Source organism: Salvia splendens, chromosome 15 (assembly GCF_004379255.2).
Source record: "Salvia splendens isolate huo1 chromosome 15, SspV2, whole genome shotgun sequence".
Lineage (NCBI taxonomy): Eukaryota > Viridiplantae > Streptophyta > Magnoliopsida > Lamiales > Lamiaceae > Salvia > Salvia splendens.
In genome coordinates, this window is record NC_056046.1 from 26,494,862 (window position 1) to 26,518,029 (window position 23,168).

General features: G+C 38.7%; 2 protein-coding genes across 3 annotated transcripts; both read left to right on the forward strand.

Annotated features, from left to right (window-relative positions):
* The first annotated feature begins 8,758 nt into the window (after positions 1–8,758).
* LOC121766617 (cytochrome c-type biogenesis protein CcmE homolog, mitochondrial-like) lies at positions 8,759–9,888 on the forward strand. The gene has a single exon (XM_042162899.1). It carries the CDS (start codon positions 8,812–8,814, stop codon positions 9,616–9,618), a length of 807 nt encoding a protein of 268 aa, XP_042018833.1. The 5' UTR covers positions 8,759–8,811; the 3' UTR covers positions 9,619–9,888.
* A 6,696-nt stretch (positions 9,889–16,584) lies between these two features.
* LOC121768313 (ARF guanine-nucleotide exchange factor GNOM-like) lies at positions 16,585–22,676 on the forward strand. 2 transcript variants are annotated; one of them, XM_042164780.1, is made up of 3 exons: positions 16,585–16,742; positions 17,711–18,479; positions 18,929–22,676. In XM_042164780.1, the coding sequence occupies exons 2-3, from the start codon at positions 17,745–17,747 to the stop codon at positions 22,526–22,528; spliced, it is 4,335 nt and encodes a 1,444-aa protein (XP_042020714.1). In that variant the 5' UTR covers positions 16,585–16,742; positions 17,711–17,744; the 3' UTR covers positions 22,529–22,676. The 2 variants fall into 2 exon arrangements, with proteins under 2 accessions (XP_042020714.1, XP_042020715.1); XM_042164781.1 differs by having other exon boundaries at positions 16,586–16,746.
* The last annotated feature ends 492 nt before the right edge of the window (positions 22,677–23,168 follow it).

A 23,168-nucleotide genomic window follows, 5' to 3' on the forward strand; every position in this document is an offset into this window, starting at 1 on the left:
CAATTTTTGAGTCTTTAAGCATATTCTTTGGAAGCCAAATAAATAGGGACAATTCCTTGGGTTAGTATAGTTTTTGTTGTCTTTTGTAAAGGAATTGGAGAGATAAGAAAGAAAGTTATTGAAAGTAGTGTGCTTAAATGTAAAGAAGTGCAACTTATGAAATAGTGAAAATGCAAAATGCGTGCTTGATCTAGAAAGGATGTTTACGAAAAAGAAAAGAAAAAGAAAGGTTGTGAAAAGAAAAGAAAAATCAAAGGTTTGGAAAGTGAGTTGAAGGAGAAAATAAGTGTTAGAAATGTTTGGGTTTTTAGAAAAGTGGAGTCACTTTAACTCTACTTGGGATATTTTAATTTTTGAGTCACTTTTTAGCCAAATATTCCTCACCTACCAAAGAGCCTACATTACAACAAAAAATAAAGATCTTTCGGACTTTTGATGCTTAATCACATCTAGTAGAGGAGGGATTAGACTTTGAGCAAGTATATGGTAAACTTTGCATGATGCATATGAGTGAAAGAACACTTCTCATCTTTGGAAGTTTGCCACATGTGAGTGCATGAATTCAAGATGTTCCACGAGCTAGTAATGAAAGTGCACTAATAAGTCTTGCTTGATTTGATTGCGTTAATTCATGCTTGATCTATTTCTTCCATCTTTTGAGGCAATTACGACGTCTAGTCCTTGTGCATTCCGTGCGTCTATTCTTGTGTCTTTATTGTTTTGTTCGAGGACAAACAAAAATGTAAGTTTGGGGGAGTTGATACGCTCAGATTTTGCATGGTTTTAAGGCCATTATTTGGTCCGTTTTTAATGCCAAAGTTGCATTACATGTCCATTATTTGCATATTTTATCTATTTTGGTATTTTGACATGTTTTATGACAAATGTGCATATTTGAAGCATAAAAAGGGAGTCAAAACGCGAAATAGGAAATCTGGAGTTTCAGGTAGCGTCCAGCGACCGCCGGCGCTCAGCGGCCGCCACTTCTGTAGCAGCCCGTTTCGGGAAATCTGTGCATGGAATGAAGACACGCCCGACGACCGCCGGCCAAGGTGCGGCGATCCGCCACAAAAGAGCGGCGAGCAGATTTTCCCTAATTTCCTCTCCAAGACTTACCATATTTTGCAACCCTTTCCTTATTTGAGAGGGGTGATTTTTCCCCTATAAATACCCCGTCAAGCTTCATTATTAGTATCCTTTTGAAACATATTTTCTAGAGATTAAAAGTTAGAGTGCATCATTGTGCAAGGAGTTGAATAAAGATTCAAGAGCATCAAAGCTACAAGGATTCAACCTTTGGGTTTTATTTGCTTTAGTTTTATGTTCCAATTGTTTTCCCTTCAATCCATCTCTATAGATATTACATCATGTGTAACTAAATTCAGAGGATTCTAGGGATGCGTTAGTGACGACTTTGGTTATACATTTCATTTTCTATTTAATATCCGTTTTGTTTTAGTTTGTTTCTTCTCTAAGTGAATAATAATGCTTCATGATTGAGTGACACAATCTTGGATGATTTAATATAACTTGCTACATAATCGTGAGAGGAGGTTGGCGAGTTAGATCCACTTAGTAGACACTACAATTAGCTTCCTTTAAAACGACACTGTTAATTGAGAGTGAGGACTTTTCAAGGGTCTTATGAGCTTTTAGGAGTTACATATTTAGGATAGACAACCCTAATGTTAGTAATCAACGTTTGTATCGCATGAGCATAAACTAGGTGACTCGTCCTATCAAAGTAAGAACTGTGCTAGGGTATTGTAGTTGAAACTTGTATAACCATAACTGTGAACGCACATCCCTGGAATTCTATTATCTCTATACTTTTATCTCCGTGATTTATTTGCATCTAGTTGTTTATTGCTTTCAAATTGTTCTTTGATTTCAAAATTCTCAAAATCTTTCGGTTTTCCAAGTAGTAATTGAGTTTTAGTAGGAGGTAGCCAATTTGTGATTGTTTTTCCCGTGATCGATATCCGGTACTGACCTTTAGCTATACTATTCTTACTCTGTATACTTGTAGGTATTTTTAGTGCTAATAAAAAGTGCATAAACCCGGTGAAGCATACATGGCTGACATGTCGTAAACAAACCTTGACGTAAGACGTGTCTAGATACATCCCTATCAATGGTTGATACGCTCGGATTTTGCACTATTTTAAGACCATTATTTGGTCTGTTTTCAGTGTCAAAGTTGCATTACATGTCAATTATTTGCATATTTTTATCTATTTTGGTATTTTGACGTGTTTTGTAAGAAATGTGCAAATTAGACCCTAAAAAGATAGCCAAAAGTCGAAGCTGGAAATCTGGACCTTTCGAGAGGTCCAGTGGTCCGCTGCAACACAGCCAGCGACCGCTGGCCAACAACGACCGCTGAACAGATAGCGGTCCGCTCCGGAAAAGTTGTGTTGAAAAGAAGAACACGTCCAGCTACCGCTGGGGTGTGCGCAGCGACCGCTCTAAGAGATCCAGTGCTACGGGATGATTGCCAGCGACCGCTGATCAAGAGACAAAAGCTACAGAACATCACACAGCGACCGCTGGCCAAGGTGCAGCGGCCCGCTGGAAAAATGCGGCTCACAGATTTGACCTACTTTCTCCCTAAGATTTACCATATTGTGCTGAATATTTGCCATATTTTTGATACACGAAATTGAGGCTATAAATACCCTAGAAAACCTCAACAACAAGGATCTTCTTTTTGTTGCATAATTCTAGAGCATAATATTTGAGAGTTCTACTTGGTTCATCAAGTGCAAGGGTTTTGAAGAAGGATTCAAGAGAAGATCAAAACTACATGGATTCTACCTTTGGGTTTTATTTGCTTTAGTCTTAATGTTTTCTTTGTTTTCCCTAAGAACTATGTTTTTAAATTATTCTATCATGTGTAATTAAATTCATAGAATTCTAGGGATGTGTTAGTAACGACTTTGATTATACAATTCCTATTTATTTAATATCCGTTTTGTTCATTACTCGCTTCTATTTTAAGTGTTGGATAATTGCTTCACGTTTGAGTGACACATTCTGTGATGATCAACTGACTTGCTACATAATCGTGAGAGGAGGTTGGCGAGTTAGAAGAGCTTAGTTGACACTACAATTAGCTTCCTTTAAAACGACATTGTTAATTGAGAGTGAGGACATCTTGAGGGTCTTAGGAGCTTTGGAGTTACAAATCTAGGATTGACGCCCCTAGTGTATGTAATCTACGCTTTTGCCGCATTGGCAAAACTTATTTGACTTGTTCTAGTGAAGTATGAGCTGTGCTAGGGTGTTGTAGTTGTTTTCATTGTTTTTACAAGTTTTTATTTTCAATATTCCCAAGTCTTTCGTTTCTCCAAATAGTAGAAGACTCTAAGTAGAAGGTAGACAATTTGTGTCTGTTTTCCCCCGTATTCGATATCCGGTACTGACCTTTAGCTATAATATATATACTTTGTATACTTGCAGGTTTATTTAGTGCTAATAAAAAGTGCACCAATAGTCAGCCTCCAACTCCTGTAATAGTTAGTAACCCCCGACAGTTACAAACCAACCATTTATGACAAAATTCAAATTCGAAATTGAATTTTATTGACTCCAACAACCCCACCATAGCAGCGGGCTTAGCCTATAAATAGGAAGACATTTCAAGCATTCTAAAGAACACACATTGTGCATACACAAAACATTAGCTCTTTCTCTCTGCATTGTCTTTTCTCCCTAATCATCATCCAGAGTAGGGGTGGGTCGGTACGGTATACCGTACCGACCGTGCCATACCGCATACCGTACCGGAAAGTACGGTATGAAAAAATTCAATACCGATACCGTACCGAATTTTTGGTATACCGGAAATTCGGTATGATATTTTTTGATACCGGTTACCATACCGTTATTACGGTATACCGTACCGTGTTTCGGTATACCGTTTTTAACGGTATACCATAATAACGGTATGGTAACGGTAACGGTATACCGAAAAAACCTATTGTGTCCAAAATATTTAAAATAACAATTCAAGTGTTCAACTATTTAAAAAAGCCCAAAACAATAAAACTTCGTCACAATCAAATCTTGTTCATAGCATTCAAATTAATAGGGTTTGTCCATTTGATTCTATTTTGAATAATAGAGAAGTTAGAGTACGTAAAAAGAGATACAATAATATAAATACTTAAGCATTAATCAAATCATATTATTATTTGTAAATGGGCGATGATTATGGCGTAGAAGACGGTGTCACTTTTCAATAAAAATATGTTACTTTATGGTACTTTGATTCAATTCATTCTTTTTCCCTTAATTTCGAATAACAATATAGCATTATAGTAACACATTGAGGTATCACGTGTCGTGTTAAATTAATATGGTTTTTCCTTTCTCAACATATATAAAACTTATCATTTATCAGTAATCAATCGGATTCCCATTGGGTCACATAAGTCTAAAGAGTTAAGTAGAATAAGCTAAGCTATTAGTTGTGGAATCACAAATGATGTGATTGTCAAGACTTGTTGGAGTTGTCAAGAATCTATAGTTTTAGATTTTTTGGATGATAAAATGATACTTTTGCATCATAAAATGATAGTTTGAGGGGATAAAATGATAGTTTCAAATGATAAAATGATACTTTTGTTTTAAAATGATAGTTTTAGATTTTTTGGATGATAAAATGATAATTTTGTATCATAAAATGATAGTTTGAGGGGATAAAATGATAGTTTCAAATGATAAAATGATACTTTTGTTTTAAAATGATAATTTTAGATTTTTTGGATGATAAAATGATACTTTTGCATCATAAAATGATAGATTGAGGGGATAAAATGATAGTTTCAAAAGATAAAATGATACTTTTGTTTAATAATAATAGTTTTAGATATTTTGGATGATAAAATGATACTTTTGCATCATAAAATGATAGTTTGAGGGGATAAAATGGTAGTTTCAAATGATAAAATGATACTTTTGTTTTAAAATGATAGTTTTAGATATTTTTGATGATAAAATGATACTTTTGCATCATAAAATGATAGTTTGAGGGAATAAAATGATAGTTTCAAATGATAAAATGATACTTTTGTTTTAAAATGATAGTTTTAGATTTTTTGGATGATAAAATGATACTTTTGCATCATAAAATGATAGTTTGAGGGGATAAAATGATAGTTTCAAATGATAAAATGATACTTTTGTTTTAAAATGATAATTTTAGATTTTTTGGATGATAAAATGATACTTTTGCATCATAAAATGATAGTTTGAGGGGATAAAATAATAGTTTCAAATGATAAAATGATACTTTTGTTTAATAATGATAGTTTTAGATATTTTGGATGATAAAATGATACTTTTGCATCATAAAATGATAGTTTGAGGGGATAAAATGGTAGTTTCAAATGATAAAATGATACTTTTGTTTTAAAATGATAGTTTTAGATATTTTGGATGATAAAATGATACTTTTGCATCATACAATGATAGTTTGAAGGGATAAAATGATAGTTTCAAATGATAAAATGATACTTTTGTTTAATAATGATAGTTTTAGATTTTTTGGATGATAAATAATACTTTTGCATCATAAAATGATAGTTTGAGGAGATAAAATGATAGTTTCAAATGATAAAATGATACTTTTGTTTTAAAATGATAGTTTAGATTTTTTGGATGATAAAATGATACTTTTGCATCATAAAATGATAGTTTGAGGGGATAAAATGATAGTTTCAAATGATAAAATGATACTTTTGTTTTAAAATGATAGTTTAGATTTTTTGGATGATAAAATGATACTTTTGCATCATAAAATGATAGTTTGAGGGGATAAAATGATAGTTTCAAATGATAAAATGATACTTTTGTTTAATAATGATAGTTTTAGATTTTTTGGATGATAAAATGATACTTTTGCATCATAAAATGATAGTTTGAGGGGATAAAATGATAGTTTCAAATGATAAAATGATACTTTTGTTTAATAATGATAGTTTCAGATTTTTTGGATGATAAATGATACTTTTGCATCATAAAATGATAGTTTGAGGGGATAAAATGATAGTTTCAAATGATAAAATGATACTTTTGTTTTAAAATGATAGTTGATTTTTTGGATGACAAAATGATACTTTTGTATCATAAAATGATAGTTTGAGGAGATAAAATGATAGTTTCAAATGATAAAATGATACTTTTGTTTTAATATGATCACAACCCTATATATATATATATCGGTATACCGGTATACCATGGTATACTTAATCTTCGGTATATACCGAATATTCGATATACCACGGTATACCGTGGATTCGGTATATACCGAAGTTTCGGTATACCGTGGTATACCGGAATACCGTGGATTCGGTATACCAAGGTATAGAAAAAATGATACCGTTACCGTACCGAAACACTGCGGTACGGTATCATACCGTACCGGAAACTTCGGTATACCGAAAAATTGGTATTTTCGGTACGGTAAGTTCGGTATTACGGTATTTCGGTATAATTTCCCACCCCTAATCCAGAGCTTGTTCCGTCTACGGTGCTGCAACGAATAAGATGAAGTTGTTTTATATTTGGGGACGACACGCCAAATTGAGAGCACTACCGGGACATATCTTGTTTTGGGGAAAGATGACTCATTGACTCGGCTTGATCAGTTTGACTCGTTTCTGGTTTTGTTTCTAATTTAGTTCAACTGATCAGTATGTTCATTTCTGTTCATGTTGACCATTTCTGTTCAGGATGACCAGTCTGTTCTTGTATTTCTCTTTTGTTTATTTTTCATTATATGGGATTGTATTACACACGACAAGTTATTTATCTCATTATATCGACAAAACCAACACCAAGGAGATCATCGCCACCCCAAGGACTTGCTGGCAAAAAAAACTTTCAGGTTCACTTCCCATTATTTAATGCAAAATATAAAAAATTTTCAGGTTCACTTTTTATTATTTAATGCCTAAAAATTTGCAAAACCAACTTCTTTTGCATGTAATCCGCCCTTGAAGGAAGGCATTGTAGTAATGTTCAGCTAAAGTTGGATGAATCAAACATTTTCACATCAATTTTTTTTCAACAATTGAAAAATAATCAAACTTCACTTGTGATCCATAGATTTACAATTACTTATCATTTAGACTCCATAACATGGTATTGGTAAGAGTTAGTACTCCTCTAGTATATACAAAACATATTATCAAATGTTAGGCATCTCATGAAAAAATAAATAGAAATCCAAAGCATACATTTTATTTATGATTTCAAAAAATAAATAACGTAAATAACCGTACATGATGTTAAATAGAAAAAATTAAAAATAAAACATTGGTTCCAAAAGAAATGTTTCCACATATCTAACATGAACTTTTCCGGAAAGTAAAAAAGGAAAAATTTGATTTAAAGAGAAAAGATTCATAGGGAGACTCTGTAATAGAAACTTAACAACTTGATAGCCGCTAAAGAAATAGGATTCTTGGCGGTGTTTGTATCCCTCAACCTCAAGCAATAAGGCCTCAGTTTTCCCGGTATTGTTCGGTAAGCGCGCCACCACATTCTTTGGGCGGAGTTGCTCGCGTACGAATGAAATTCTAGCAAGTCCCAGTTATAGTCGTGCTCTTCCCCCGCACACTTTCACGGCTTCATGCCGGTGGAGTGCATAACATTCACGCCCTTGTCTATCAGATACACTACATTTTTTGTATCAAACGCAGTGGCGTACGACAAAGGCTATGATGATATTTTTAAAGTGCAAGTGTTGCGTCTAATACCAATTCAAAGTGTAGGTACCAAAAATGTAGTTCGCGTCTAATACCGATTCAAAGTGTAGGTACCAAAAATGTAGTTCACTCGATTATAATATATTAGTATACTAACCTACTTTATTATCTCGCATATTTTACTCTATCTCTCCTATTTCATTCTCTCTCATAGTTTATTATCTTATAATCTTATTACTTATCTGTTTTATTGTATGTTCTAAATTATTTTTAATTTGCTTAAGTCTTAAATAATTAAATATTTATTCTTTGATCTTTGGGTCCAAAAAATGCCTCCAACACTAATAAGATAAAGAGAATAATATATTTATATTAATAATTTCAAGTGAATAAGTATAAAGATGTGTGTTAATTCAGCTTGAAACTAGTATGCATTAACTAATGGGCATACAATAATTTATTTAAATAAAATAATTTTAAATTTTTTATAATTTTATATAATACTAATAGTTATTTAAATAATGAAGTTTGATCAAATTTTCGTCAGTTCATAATATTTTAAATTTGAATATTAAATCACAACGTTTTAATTTTTTTCATTTAGCTTGTATATAAATAAATCGACATCTTTTAGTAATGTTAAAAGTGAAATAATGTATTCATTATTTCAATAGAATAAATAATGAATACAACTTTTCAAATAAGAAGTCAACATGTATTTCCGATCAACATTTGATTTTGGATTGATTTCCGATCTATTCTCTTCGTCCCACTTAAGATGTCCTACATTCTTGAGTTGCACGAGATTTTAGGAAGAATTGTTAGATATAGATAAAAAATAGTCGAATATAGAAAAGAGAAATTTATTTTTAAATATAAAAAGTAAATATTTTGAATGAGATAAACTAAAAATGAAAGATGGACACTTTGACCGAGACGGAGGGAGTTCGTGTTTTTGGTACCAGTACCAGTACCAGTAGCAGTACATTATAATTAGAAGTAAATACTAGAAATTGCGATTCAATTTTTTGAGCCTACTAAAATAGTCAAAACCCAGAAATTTCCCGTAAACCCTTGCCCAATTTCTCCCAAATCAATGGCACCCAGATTTCCCACGCACCTCCTCCTCCGCCACCTCCTCCACCACCGAAACCAATCCACCGCCACCCCCTTCCCCAAATCCAACCCCTTCACCCAACCCCTCTTCAATTCTCAAAAACCATCCACCATCTTCTTCAACCACCCCCAACACCCAATTCTCCGGTTTCTCTCAACCCGGCCGGGCCGCTCCACCCGATCCAAAAAGCCCGACATCGGCGCCCGCGCCCGGCAGCTCCAGAACCGCCGCCTCTGGACCTACGCCCTCACCATCAGCTGCATCGCCGGCTTCATCGTCATCGTCCTCAACCAATTCCAGGATCAATTGGTCTTCTACGTCACCCCCACCGAAGCCCTAGCCAAGCACACCTCCGATCCGACGAAATCCAAGTTCCGCCTCGGCGGCCTCGTGCTCGAGAACAGCGTCGCGCAGGTCCCGTCATCGCCGGAGATCCAATTCGTCATCACCGACCTCATCACCGACATTTTGGTCAAGTACGAGGGCAGCCTCCCCGATCTCTTCCGCGAGGGCCACTCCGCGGTCGTCGAGGGCTTCATCCGGCCGCTCGACGAGGAGATGAGGAAGAAGGAGGAGGCGATGCTGAGGAACACCAGCAAATTCGGGGTTTTCGAGAAGGCGAGGACCTTGGAGTGCTATTTTGCAGCGACGGAGGTTTTGGCGAAGCACGACGAGAAGTATATGCCCGCAGAGGTCGCGAATGCCATCGAGAAGAACAAGAAGTTTATTGAGGATCAGGAGAATCATGGGAAAGACAATGCTAATGCCGGGCCAGTGAAGGCGTGATGAAATCACTCTTTCTGGTAATGTTTTTTCTTAAATTTTTGCTTGGATTTGGAGTATGATTTTGCATATTATATCTGTATCTGTAATAATATTTGGATATAGAATGAGAGAGAGTATACTAATTGAGGCTGAGGCGGAGGCGGAGGCACGGTTATGTACTTTTTATGTAGTAAGATACGAATAGAGGTACTAATTTGAAAAACAGTTGGCCCATTGCCACAACAATTTTTGGGGTTTCAAGGGAAGTAATGAATAAACTGTTTGATACAATGATATCGCATTATCTTGCATATTTTTCTGGTGCCATCCTATTTTGTTGCACATACAATCGATGTGGGACATGTCCCGTAACCTTCAGTAGTTTCAGAGTCCGTACAATTTGACCCTTCGTAAGGCCCTATGTCCTCGTTGGTCATGGCCTTCAAGGTTATTTCTGATACCATGTTACAGACCAAATGGCTGAACTCGTCCCAAAAGACTAGTCTATTAGGTGGGAGAACTTATTTGATCTATAATCCCCTCAGTTGCCATACAACCGATATGGGGAAAGTCCCATTACATATTTAAAGCAATGTAGTTTAGAGTCTTTGACATCATTTTGAAATTTTTATCCAAGCATTTGAGTTATTAATATGTTTCCAGAAAAGACTACATTTTGAAGTCTGATTGCTTTGATAACATCATGAGATCTTATCATAATACGTGAATTGAGATGCCGGAGGCAGAGTGGTTGAAAACCTCAGTTCATTACCCAATCATAGGGAAGAACATAGTTATTCTGATCCTTCTAGTATTACACTGTCTGGCAGTGAGGATCCTTCAAGTTCGCAAAAAACTCTTCGATTTTGGTTAGGATACGATCTGAAAGCATGATGGTTCTTGTTTATGATACAATTATTGCTCCATGTTGATGTTTAGTGCAATCAATATTACCATATGAGCATGTTTGATCACACACATCATCTCGATATCTTTCATGTTTTGTTTGGGTTTGGTAGTTATGAGTGAAGTGTGAGTAAGTTCTGGGACTGGCTACCTTTATAGGCACAATGGATGATGATACTCGGAAGATTGGATTATATGCTAAATGTGTCGATAGATAACTTTTGAAGCTGGGTATAGCTTAATGAATCCATATTAGAAACTGATAAATTGTATAGAACCAAAATTTTACTGGTATGATAATTTTCATGTGCTGAGCAAAATATAATTTGTATTTTCTCCTAAACATATGCCAAGCTTATTTTAGTTCCCATTTCCATTATGCTACTAACCTTGAGCCCCACTACTGCTATAGCAAATAGAGTGACATATTATGAAACAGAAGCCGTGTCTAAATTGGAGATATGAATAAATGCTGGATAGAATCATGATTCTTTACAAAGCTTGTGTTAAGCAGCCAACTAATGCAAGAAATTGGAAAACCAGTAATGTAAAAGCAATACTAGGGAAATGAGGAATGCGAGTGTGGGTCAAGCCCGACCCTGGGAGGAGCCTGATGAGGGAGGAGAACTAAGGGGAGATGGGGCTGAAAGTTTGGAGAGATTTCGCATAAAAATTGTGTAGTATGCAACTACTAAACTAACATTTTTATAGGCAATAAAAAATCAGATATAAAGTGGCTCATGAAAGCCAAATTCAAAGCAGTAATGGTCGTGATGGTGGGTTTTGTAATGCCAAATTCGCCATTTTTCTGACTAGTGTTGTTCGACCAGTACTTTTATTTTTCGGCATTGTGTTTTTATGACATTTTTTCTCTCATTTTCTTTAGCTATAATATAATCGGGGTATTGTTAGAGACAAAACAAGCTTAAGCTCGGGCTTACTTGTCACTGTAAATACTGATTAAATCGAGCCGCACTTTAATCTTAGCCCAAACGAATATTAGCTTGTGTCACAAATGAATTAAATATACGTTGTTCGTTCACTTTAACGAACCTATTTTACCAAAAGTTTTATAGTTCAAAATAGTTATTTATTGTGCTAGAATAAATTTCAATTAACCAAAGTTTACGTACAAATAACACCTTAGTCTTAAACATTTCAAGGGGATATAATCAACCAGGCATTGATTAGGATATTAATGTAATAAGAATACTTACGTACTCCCTCCGTTTTTTAAAAATAACAATTATTTCTATTTCTATTTTAGGACTCCAATTTTTTTCACTTACTTTTTCAATTGTGCATTAAAACCCGTATCGTTTCAAATGTTTCTATTTTTTGAATACGGAGGGAGTATTTAGTCAATAACTACTAGTCAAACTGTTATGATCGAGTCCGGTTACGAAAATCTCACATATTGACAAATCAAAGTACTCCCTCCGTCCCCCAAATATTGTCTCACTTTGACCCGGTACCGGTTTTAAGAAATGTAATGAAAAATGAGTTGAAAAAGTTAGTGGAATGTGGGTCCTATTTTTATATATTAGTTTTATAATAAAAATGTGAGTAGGAATGAGGTAGTGGAATATGAGGTCCAAAAATGGTAAAATGTGAAATGAGACAAATTTTATTTGACGGACGGAAATGAAAAAATGGGACAAACTTTCAGGGACGGAGGGAGTATGTTATATGGAGTACATTAATTTAGAATAATAATTTTTGAGATCTCGTCATTTAATAATCAACAAGAAAGACTTATTGTACAATGATCCTTTCAGTGCTATATCACACTAGTGTCATTCATCCTTGGGATAATGAGACATTAAGGTTGACACTGCAACCTTAGTTATGAGATTGAAAACACGCTAGAGAGCTTAAGAGCACCCACAATCGTGCTCTTGCCAGCGAGCACGGTCGTGGGCCCGGCCTCACTTTTTCTGCCTGCTCTCTGGCAAGAGCACAACACCTACAGCTGTGCTCTTCCGCAAGGACGAGCACAATTCAATTTAAAATTCAATTAAACAAAAACATTTCCATAATATTAAAATTCATTAAAAAACCTAAATAATTTTACAAATGACAAATAAAATAAAAACGACATAATTAAAATCCTAAAAATTAAAACGTACATAATTAAACTCCTAATAATTAAAAATTACATAATTAAAAGCTAAAAATACCCTCGTGGAAGACTACTCATCCGACGACACTACCCCCAATTGTCTTTGGAGGCCCAATATCATGGCCTCATGCGATCGAAGTTGCGAGGGGGTCATAGTTGACTTATCGGCCATATTGAGTTGGGCCAAGAGGGTCCACAACGAGTTAGTGTGGGGTGGAGGTGGCGCATATGGAATGGGAACGGGAGCGGGTTCGGGAGCTTTGGCGGTTGCAGTCGCGGCGCGACGGCAGTTGGTCGCCGCCTTCTTCCTTCCTTGCGGTCGGCGTTGGGAACCGCTCGGGCCGGCGTCGGGGCTACCCAAGTTAGCTCCGGCGAGTTGGCCAGCCACTTCTTCGGAGCCGGCGTCGGATAGGGATACCGATCTTGACCGTTTGGAGGAGCCGCTAGAGGAGGATGTTATGCCTCCCCTATACTTCGGGTGCGTCCGCGTCTCCTGCCAAACGTTGAGGTACTTGAATGGCTTGTAGTTCATGGATTGGTAGGTGCTCATCGCGGCAGTGATGATGTCGAACTTGCTCCGGCCGCTCCCCGCTGACCGCTATTCCTGGAGGAAATAGCCATTGAACTTGTCAATTTCTTCGTTGGCTCAGTAGATGACGTTGCTCACCATACTCTCGTTGCGTTCGATTGTTCCCGGCGGCCGGTTTTCATTATACCGGCGAGCGATGCGCCACCAAAAGTGATCGCCGGATTGGTTCGTGCCAACCACCGGATCTTCGGAGATTTCCAAGTACGCCGCGAACAATTTATCCATCTCCGCCGGAGTGTACGGTGTGCGGACACCACGTGTAGGAGGAGTCAGAGTTTGGGAGGGGGCGGTCGGCTTAGGCTCGGGTGTCCACCCGTATTGCCCTTCGGGGCATCTTGGTCTTCGATTGGGTATGGCCGGTAGCCACCCGGAACGCTCGAACTTTGGGTTTGAGGAGGGGCCGAATATTCTGTTTCCGGACTAGGAAACGGTTGTGAAGAGAACCATTCAGGGTTCCAACCGTGGGAGCCCGGGGGGTTATTGCCTTGGCCGGACATTGTTATGTTGTAGGAGTGGAAGAAAGATTGAGAATGAATATGGGAGAATGAAGATGAGAATGGATATGGGAGAATGAAGATGAGAATGGATATGTGAGAATGAAGATGAGAATTGTGTAGTGTGGTGTGAATTTTTGGGTGTGAAAGTGGGGGGTATTTATAGATGAAAATGTATATTTTTGGGGGGAAAAAAATAAAAAAAATTAAAAAGTGGTAAAAAACGGATATGTTTTTTCTGGGAAGTAGAAAAATATTTTTTCTTATTTTTAATCGGTTTTTTTAATTAAAATCTGATTTTTAATTAAAAATATAGTCGTTGCCCAATCGCTGCGCGCCACGTCAGCTGCTCGCTGGCACGGACGTGCTCGATGCATCGAGCAGCGTCGTGCCAGCGGCGGAGCTCGTCCTTGCTAGCGGCACGGACGGACGGACGGACGCCGTCCGTCTACCGTTGCAGATGCTCTAATATATTTGTGGTGCCGAACTTCATTTTTTGGCATTCATTTTTTCAAAAAAAATTTATGGTTAATTGTGTTTAGAATTAGACAATACTTTAGTTTCCATATATATTTATAGTTTTAATTGGTCATCTTCTAGTTTTTTTCACTATCCATCTCTCTCACAGTTGGTTTTTGACGACAATAAGAAAAAAAAATTAAACAATTATTAACAGAAAATTGGGCCTCTCATGGTTAAGAGCATCCACAACGGTGGCGTCCGTCGCCACGGCCGTTCGCGCTACTGGCACGGACGCTACCCGCCGCCGCTGCACTCGCGCCGCTGGCACGGCGAGCAGCTGACGTAGCGCGCTGGGATTCGTCAACGGCATAGCCGTTGTGTTTAATTTTTTTTAATTAAAAAATCGGTTTTTAATTAAAAAAACCGATAAAAAATAATAAAAAAATTTCACTTCCCAAAAAAAATATATCCGTTTATAACCGTTTTTTTGCACTTTTTAATCTTTTTTTTTCATTTTTTTACCCCAAAAATACACACTTTCATCTATAAATACCCCCAATTTCACTCCCAAAAATTCACATCAAACTACACAATTCTCATCTTCATTCTCTCATATCCATTTTCATCTTCAATCTCTCATATCCATTTTCATCTTCATTCTCTCATACCCTACAACATCACTATGTCCAGCCAAGACGATAACCCTACGGGCTCCCACGGTTGGAACCCCGAATGGTTCGGTTCACAACCGTTTCCTAGTCCGGAAACGGACTATTCGGCCCCTCCTCTCACCCAAGATTCGGGCGTTCCGGGTGGCTACCGGCCATACCCGGTTGACGAGCAAGGTGCCTCCGATGGGCAATACGGGTGGACACCGGAGCCTAGGCCTCCCGTCCCTTCCCAAACTCCGACTCCTCCATCTCGCGCCGGTGTCCGCACACCGTACTCACCGGCGGAGATGGATAGATTGTGCAAGGCATACTTGGAAATCTCCGAAGATGCGGCGGTTGGCACGAACCAATCCGGCGATCACTTTTGGTGGCGCGTCTCTCGGCGGTACAATGCAAACCGGCCGCCGGGAACGATCGAGCGCAACGAGAATATGGTGCGCAACTGCATCGGCCGAGCCAACGACGAAATTGGCAAGTTCAATGGCTATTTCCTCCAGGAGTCGCGGAATGCCGGGAGCGGCCGGAGCGAGGTCGACATCATCACTGCGGCGCTGAGCACCTACCAACCCATGAACGGTAAGTCGTTCAAGTACCTAAATGATTGGCAGGAAACGAGGACGCACCCGAAGTATCTGGGAGGCGTAACATCCTCCTCTAGCGGCTCCTCCAAACGGTCACGGTCGGCATCCCTATCCGACACCGGCGAAGAAGTGGCTAGCCAACTCGCCGAAGCTAACTTGGGTAGCCCCGACGCCGGACCAAGCGGTTCCCGACGCCGACCGTAAGGAAGGAAGAAGGCGGCGGCCGAACGCCGTCGCGCCGCGACTCCATCTGCCCCCGCCCCCGAACCCGCACCCTATGTTCCACCTCCACCCCCGAACAACTCGTTGTGGGCCCTTTTGGCCCAACTCAATATGGCCGATAGGTCAACTATGACCCCCACGCAACTTCAAACGCACGAGGACATGATATTGGGTCTCAAAAAATAATTGGGGTTGGTGCCGCAGGATGCGTAGTCTTCCTCGGGTAATATTAGCCAATAATCATGTACTTTTTAATTTTTAGGAGTTTAATTATGTAATTTTTAATTTTTAGGATTTTAATTATGTCTTTTTTATTTTATTTGTAATTTGTGATATTTATTGTGGTTTTTAATGAATTTTAGTATTATGGAAATGTTTTTGTGTAATTGAATTTTAAATTAATTGTGCTCGTCCTTGCGGAAGAGCACAACTGTGGGTGTTGTGCTCTTGCCAGAGAGCAGGCAGAAAAAGTGGGGTCGGGCCCACAACCGTGCCGCTGGCAAGAGCACGGTTGTGGATGCTCTTAATCCCGACCCCGCCACTTGCTAAGAAGGGTTAACTTTGGAATATGATTACTCTCAACTAAATTGAGAAAAGGAAGTGAATAAGTTACCAATTTTTCTCATATTCAGTTAAGCTAATCATATACGTCAACGTTCCTTAAAACAAATAAAAATTACTACGCCATTACTACCTCACCATTTTACTAGTACTAAAAATTATTATTACTAGTTTGGACATAAGTAAGAAATACTATTAAAATTCAATTACTCAGTTTTCCACCTTTTTTTCGATGAAATATCAGTTAAATATTCAAACTTTCAAATTTAAATATTTGTGTCCCAAATAAGGAGGTGACATCAGAGTTTTCTAGAAGGAACGGCGTCGTTTGTACCGAAACAAGCTTTCCCTTTTCATTCACCTTTTCCCATTTTTTATTTTTTTTTATTTCTTATCTCCGCCTTTTTCCTCTCTAATTTTCCGTCTTCATAATTTTGTCAACAGAAAATCCACCGGCGGTTCACTTCCTCAAATATCGCCGCCGGAAACCAAGATTTTCGCCGTCGAAGCCTCGGATCTACTCTGCACTACTCTTCTGTACGTGAGTATACGCTCAATTATTTCTTTGATTTTCTGCTTTATAAGGAATTAGGAACTCTGGTTTGAGTACCATATTTATGGAAGAGTTTATGTTTCATTACGGGAATTAAGATGCCAAACCTTCCTTACCTTTGCTACTGCTCTCTATATTGTTTGGATTTAAGTAAGAGTTAGTAATATTGGGGTTTATCCCGGAATGTGAGTGATTTTGCGATCGGTGATTTCTCCGTCGAGGGCGGGAAGTGTATCTACCATAGCTAATATACGCGGTTATAATGCTGTTCATGGTAGCTGACAAAGGTTATGATTCGATTCAATTAGCAATAGCAATACTTGGAGGGCGTGGACCACCATTTGACTGCTGAATTTCAACTTGTAAAATTGTTTCCGATTCTTAGAATTTTGGTGCTTCAGTGTTAGTGGAGTTGATAGGCATGAATCACCAAGTTCCAACTAATATCTGTTGCATTGTTTGGAATAGTTTTATCAAATTATCTAGGATGGCCAATACTAGTCAATCAGCATGCACCAAAATATTAGAGGAAATGTGGATTTATTCATTTCTTGGAGTTCAAATGCACAAGTGTTGATTGTTGCTGCACTTCCTGTATTACGATTTCCTGCAATTCTCTCTAGGATTAGTTGCGGTATAGGGTGTTGAAAAATAACTTAGTTTGGTATGTTGCTTAAGCAATAATTGAAGCTGTGATAATGGAGCATTATGTATGGGCTTAGGTGTGTGTAAACATTTATTTCTGATGCTGTACTACTTTTGCATAAAAACGTTGTATCCCAGTTTGAAATTCATGCTATATACGGGAAAGGAACATATAGTTTTAAACCTTTGTTTATAGCCTTATATTGCTTTTCAAATCTCACAATTCTTGTATTTCTGAAGAGATGGTATTCTTGGTCTGCTGAATATCCTAATTCAGTTTCAATCACGTTTTCTTTTACTTGATCAGATTACTTGTTGAAAGGTGAAACTTTCTCTTAGCAATGGGACGCTTAAGGTTACAATCTAGTATTAATGCAATTGAAGAGGAACCAGAGGACTGTGAGGCTACCTCTTCCACTAAGGCTACAATGGGATCTATGATTAATTCAGAGATTGGAGCAGTACTGGCAGTCATGAGAAGGAATGTGAGATGGGGAGGTCGTTATATATCAGGTGAAGATCAGTTGGAGCACTCTCTCATTCAATCTCTTAAAAACTTGAGAAGGCAAGTGTTTTCATGGCAACATGACTGGCGATCAGTCAATCCATCCTTGTATCTCCAGCCATTTCTTGATGTGATTCGGTCAGATGAAACAGGGGCTCCAATTACTGGTGTTGCATTGTCATCTGTGTACAAGATTTTGACTCTTGATGTACTGGATAAAAATACAGTCAATGTTGATGATGCCATGCATCTGGTAGTTGATGCAGTTACGAGCTGTAGATTCGAGGTAACTGACCCTACCTCTGAAGAGGTTGTATTAACAAAGATACTTCAAGTTCTATTGGCTTGCATGAAAAGTAAAGCATCAGTGATGTTGATCAATCAACATGTGTGTACCATTGTGAACACCTGTTTCCGGGCAGTACATCAAGCTGGTGCAAAAGGCGAACTCTTACAGAGGATAGCTCGTCATACAATGCATGAACTTATTAGATGCATTTTTTCGCACCTTCCAGATGTTGACAATACAGAACGGTCAATAGTTAAGGGAGGCAGTTCTGTAAAAAATGAGGTAGTAATTTTCTTCAATCTTTCATTTGATTGTTAACACTGGAGAGGAACCAGAACGGTCGATAGCTTGTGATTGATTTTTAATAGTTATGCTTATGTCCTGTAGTCAGAGATTTTGAATCCCAGTTTAATTAAGGTTGGGAGCCTCAAATGTTGTTTTCTGGTCTATTATATTCATGTGGGTGTCACTTGGACAAAAAGAAAGATAAGACTGATGCAGTTGGAGTTATAAGGGACACTGTCCCACTGGATAAAATTTTGTTGGATGGGCTCATAATGTTCTCTCTAATTTGTTAACTTCAGAGTGCATCTGTGCTGTATCTACTTGTGATGCTTGTCGCTCAATTAGCATTATTTATATGTGTAGGTCTTCGTGGGGATTGATCACTGATGCTTTATTTGTTCTGTTTTCTCATTACATTTGGAACCTTTCATGTTATTTTGTAACAGGCTGCTGCACATGATCCTGATTACAGTTTCATCAGCAAAGCAGAAAATGGCAGTGGAAATTCTGAGTATGATGGTCGACTCTCCTCTGGAGTTTTGAGTTCTGCATCTGGCCTTGTGAACAGTATGATGGATGAGAATAGTGCCAGGGGTGACAATGGGAAGGATGTAGTTCCATATGATTTGCATTTAATGACAGAACCATATGGTGTACCCTGCATGGTAGAAATTTTTCATTTTCTTTGTTCGTTGCTTAATGTCGCTGAGCATACAGGGATAGGTCTGAGAGAAAATTCGATATCATTTGACGAAGATGTGCCTCTATTTGCATTAGGTTTGATTAACTCAACAATTGAATTAGGTGGCCCTGCTATACGACAGCATCTCAGATTGTTGAGTTTGATACAGGATGAGTTATTTCGTAACCTTATGCAGTTTGGGCTGTCAATGAGTCCCTTGATTCTTTCTATGGTCTGCAGCATTGTTCTTAATTTATATCAGCATTTGCGCACTGAGCTGAAACTTCAGCTTGAAGCTTTCTTTGCATGTGTGATTTTGAGACTTGCACAAAGTCGATATGGAGCTTCATACCAGCAACAGGAGGTTGTAATGGAGGCACTAGTTGATTTCTGTAGGCAAAAAACCTTCATGGTAGAAATGTATGCAAATTTAGATTGTGATATAATGTGCGGCAACATGTTTGAAGAACTTGCTAATTTGTTGTCAAAGAGTGCGTTTCCTGTGAATTGCCCTCTGTCCAGCATGCATATTCTTGCCTTAGATGGTCTGATTGCAGTGATCCAGGGAATGGCTGAGAGGATTGGCAATGTATCAGCTGGTTCTGAATCAAATCCTGTAAATCTTGAGGAGTATACACCGTTCTGGATGGTGAAATGCGACAATTATAGTGATCCTGATTATTGGGTCCCTTTTGTTCGCCGAAGGAGGTACATAAAAAGAAGATTGATGATCGGAGCTGATCACTTCAATCGGGATCCAAAGAAAGGGCTAGAATTTCTCCAAGGAACACATCTGTTGCCCGACAAACTTGATCCACAGAGTGTAGCTTGCTTTTTCCGCTATACAGCTGGACTAGATAAAAATCTCGTTGGAGATTTTCTTGGGAATCACGATGACTTTTGTGTCCAAGTTCTCCATGAATTTGCAGGAACATTTGATTTTCAAGACATGAACCTTGATACTGCATTAAGGCTCTTTCTGGAGACTTTTCGGCTGCCTGGGGAATCTCAGAAGATACAAAGGGTGCTCGAGGCATTTTCTGGGAGATACTATGAGCAATCACCTCTAATTTTAGCTAATAAGGATGCTGCCCTCTTGCTGTCTTATTCGATCATCATGCTTAATACTGATCAGCATAACGTACAGGTGAAGAAAAAGATGTCAGAAGAAGATTTTATAAAGAATAACAGGCACATCAATGGAGGCAGTGACCTACCTCGTGAGTTCCTCTCTGAGCTCTATTACTCCATCTGCAAGAATGAGATCCGCACCACACCTGAACAAGGAGCAGGTTTTGCTGAAATGACTCCTAGCAGATGGATTGATTTGATGCACAAGTCTAAAAAAACCCCCCCATTCATAGTTGCGGATTCCAGAACCTACCTTGACCATGATATGTTTGCAATCATGTCTGGTCCAACAATTGCTGCTATCTCTGTGGTATTTGATCATGCAGAATATGAGGATGTTTACCAAACATGTATAGATGGATTCTTGGCTGTCGCAAAGATATCTGCCTGTCATCATCTTGAAGATGTTTTGGATGACCTTGTTGTGTCTCTATGTAAGTTCACGACACTCCTGAACCCCTCATCTGTAGAGGAACCTGTTCTGGCCTTTGGTGATGATGCAAAAGCTAGAATGGCCACGGTTACAGTTTTCACTATTGCAAATAGGTATGGAGATTTTGTGCGTACTGGTTGGAGAAATATTCTGGACTGCATCTTAAGATTGCACAAGCTTGGCCTTCTGCCTGCTCGTGTGGCCAGTGATGCAGCAGATGATTCGGAGATGTCATCTGATCCAGGACATGGGAAGCCTCTTACAAACTCACTGTCTTCTGCTCATATGCAAACGATTGGTACACCTAGGAGGTCCTCAGGCCTTATGGGTCGATTCAGCCAGCTTCTGTCTCTTGACACTGAAGAGCCAAGGTCTCAGCCTACTGAACAACAACTGGCTGCTCATCAACGCACACTTCAGACGATCCAGAAGTGCCATATTGATAGCATCTTTACTGAGAGCAAGTTCTTGCAAGCTGATTCCTTATTGCAGCTTGCACGGGCACTTATATGGGCTGCTGGACGACCGCAGAAGGGAAATTCCTCGCCCGAGGATGAGGACACTGCGGTGTTCTGCCTGGAACTGCTGATTGCAATTACTTTGAACAACCGTGACCGAATTGGGCTTCTCTGGCCAGGTGTGTATGATCACATAGCAGGTATAGTTCAGTCAACTGTAGTGGCTTGTGCCTTGGTTGAGAAGGCAGTTTTTGGACTTCTTCGCATTTGCCAGCGACTGCTTCCATACAAGGAGAATCTCGCCGATGAACTTCTGAGATCACTACAACTGGTTCTGAAGCTTGATGCTCGAGTTGCCGACCAATACTGTGAGCAGATAACACAGGAGGTCAGCCGCTTGGTCAAAGCAAATGCTACTCACATCCGATCTCCAATGGGCTGGCGAACCATTGCTTCTTTACTTTCTATCACAGCCAGACACCCTGATGCTTCTGAATCGGGATTCGAAGCCCTCTCATTCATAATGGCTGATGGAGCCCACCTAGCCCCGGCTAATTTCGTACTTTGTGTGGATGCAGCTAGGCAGTTTGCAGAATCTCGCATTGGACAGACTGATAGATCGGTCCATGCTGTGGATCTCATGGCAGGATCCGTTTCTTGTTTGGTACATTGGGCACAAGATGCTAGGGAAGCTATGTCCGAATCAGAAGCATCAAAATTGTGTCAAGACATTGGTGAGATGTGGCTGAGGCTTGTCCAAGGATTGAGGAAGGTTTGTCTGGACCAGAGAGAAGATGTTAGAAACCACGCTCTCCTATCATTGCAAACCTGCCTGACCGGAGTAGACGAGATTTGCCTTCCTATTGGCTTCTGGCCACAGTGCTTCGAAATGGTGATATTCACAATGCTTGATGACTTGGCTGAAATTGCTCAAGGGAACCCTCAAACTCAAAAAGAATACCGGAACATAGAAGGAACGCTCGTTCTTGCCTTGAAACTGCTCACGAAAGTGTTGTTACATTTGCTCCAGGAGCTCTCACAACTGTCGAGCTTCTGCAAGCTGTGGCGCAATGTGATTGGCCGGATGGAGAAGTACATGAAACTCAAGGTTAAAAGGGGAGAGAAGGTTCAGGAGCTGGTCCTGGAACTTCTCAAGAACACATTGCTCGTCATGAAGACGAAGGGGGTGCTCGTCCCCACCAGTACTCTCGGGGGAGACAACGTGTGGGAGCAGACATGGTTGCACGTGAACAAGGTATTTCCATCTCTGCAGTCGGAGGTGTTCCCGAATCAAGATTCAGAGCCATTGCAATCTAATGAAGGAGAGATGGATTCTGCCTAGATAGGTAGATGGTATTGGTAGCTAGCATATTGTGTTTATTCTGATGTTGATTTCTCTTAGTAGGAAGGCTTTTTGCATTGTTACATTGAGCTGTAGCAGACTCTTCTTATATTGTACAGAATGTGAAATTCTAAGTTTTATTTGAAAATACTGTCACACTTTTTGAAATCTAGACAGTCCTGGCCGTCAAATCAAACATCTTTACATTTCCATTTGCCTGTTTATTACTCATTTGAAAATAAACAACTTCTCCCTCAGTACCCCAAAAAGAAAAATATTTGAAAAAGTACGGATTTTTATTAAAAATTAGTAAGTTAAGAGATGCATAGAAAGAAGAGTGTCTTAGCGAAAAATGAATTCTACCTTATTAGAGCGAAAGAAATTTCTTAAAAAGAAAATTTTCTATTTTTAAAGGACGGATAAAAAAAAAGTTCTATTTTTAAGAGACGAAAGGAGTAAATCATTTTCCAAATTCCGATAGCTCAATTTAATCAAAACTCATTTTACTTAACTTTACTTTGGAAAATCAACTTAAAAATTCAGCCTTTAAAAGTAAAAAGAGAGTATTATATTGTTAACTCGATACTTAATTGCTAACTACCATTAAATAATAGTCATTAGATATTCAAGGGCCTATATC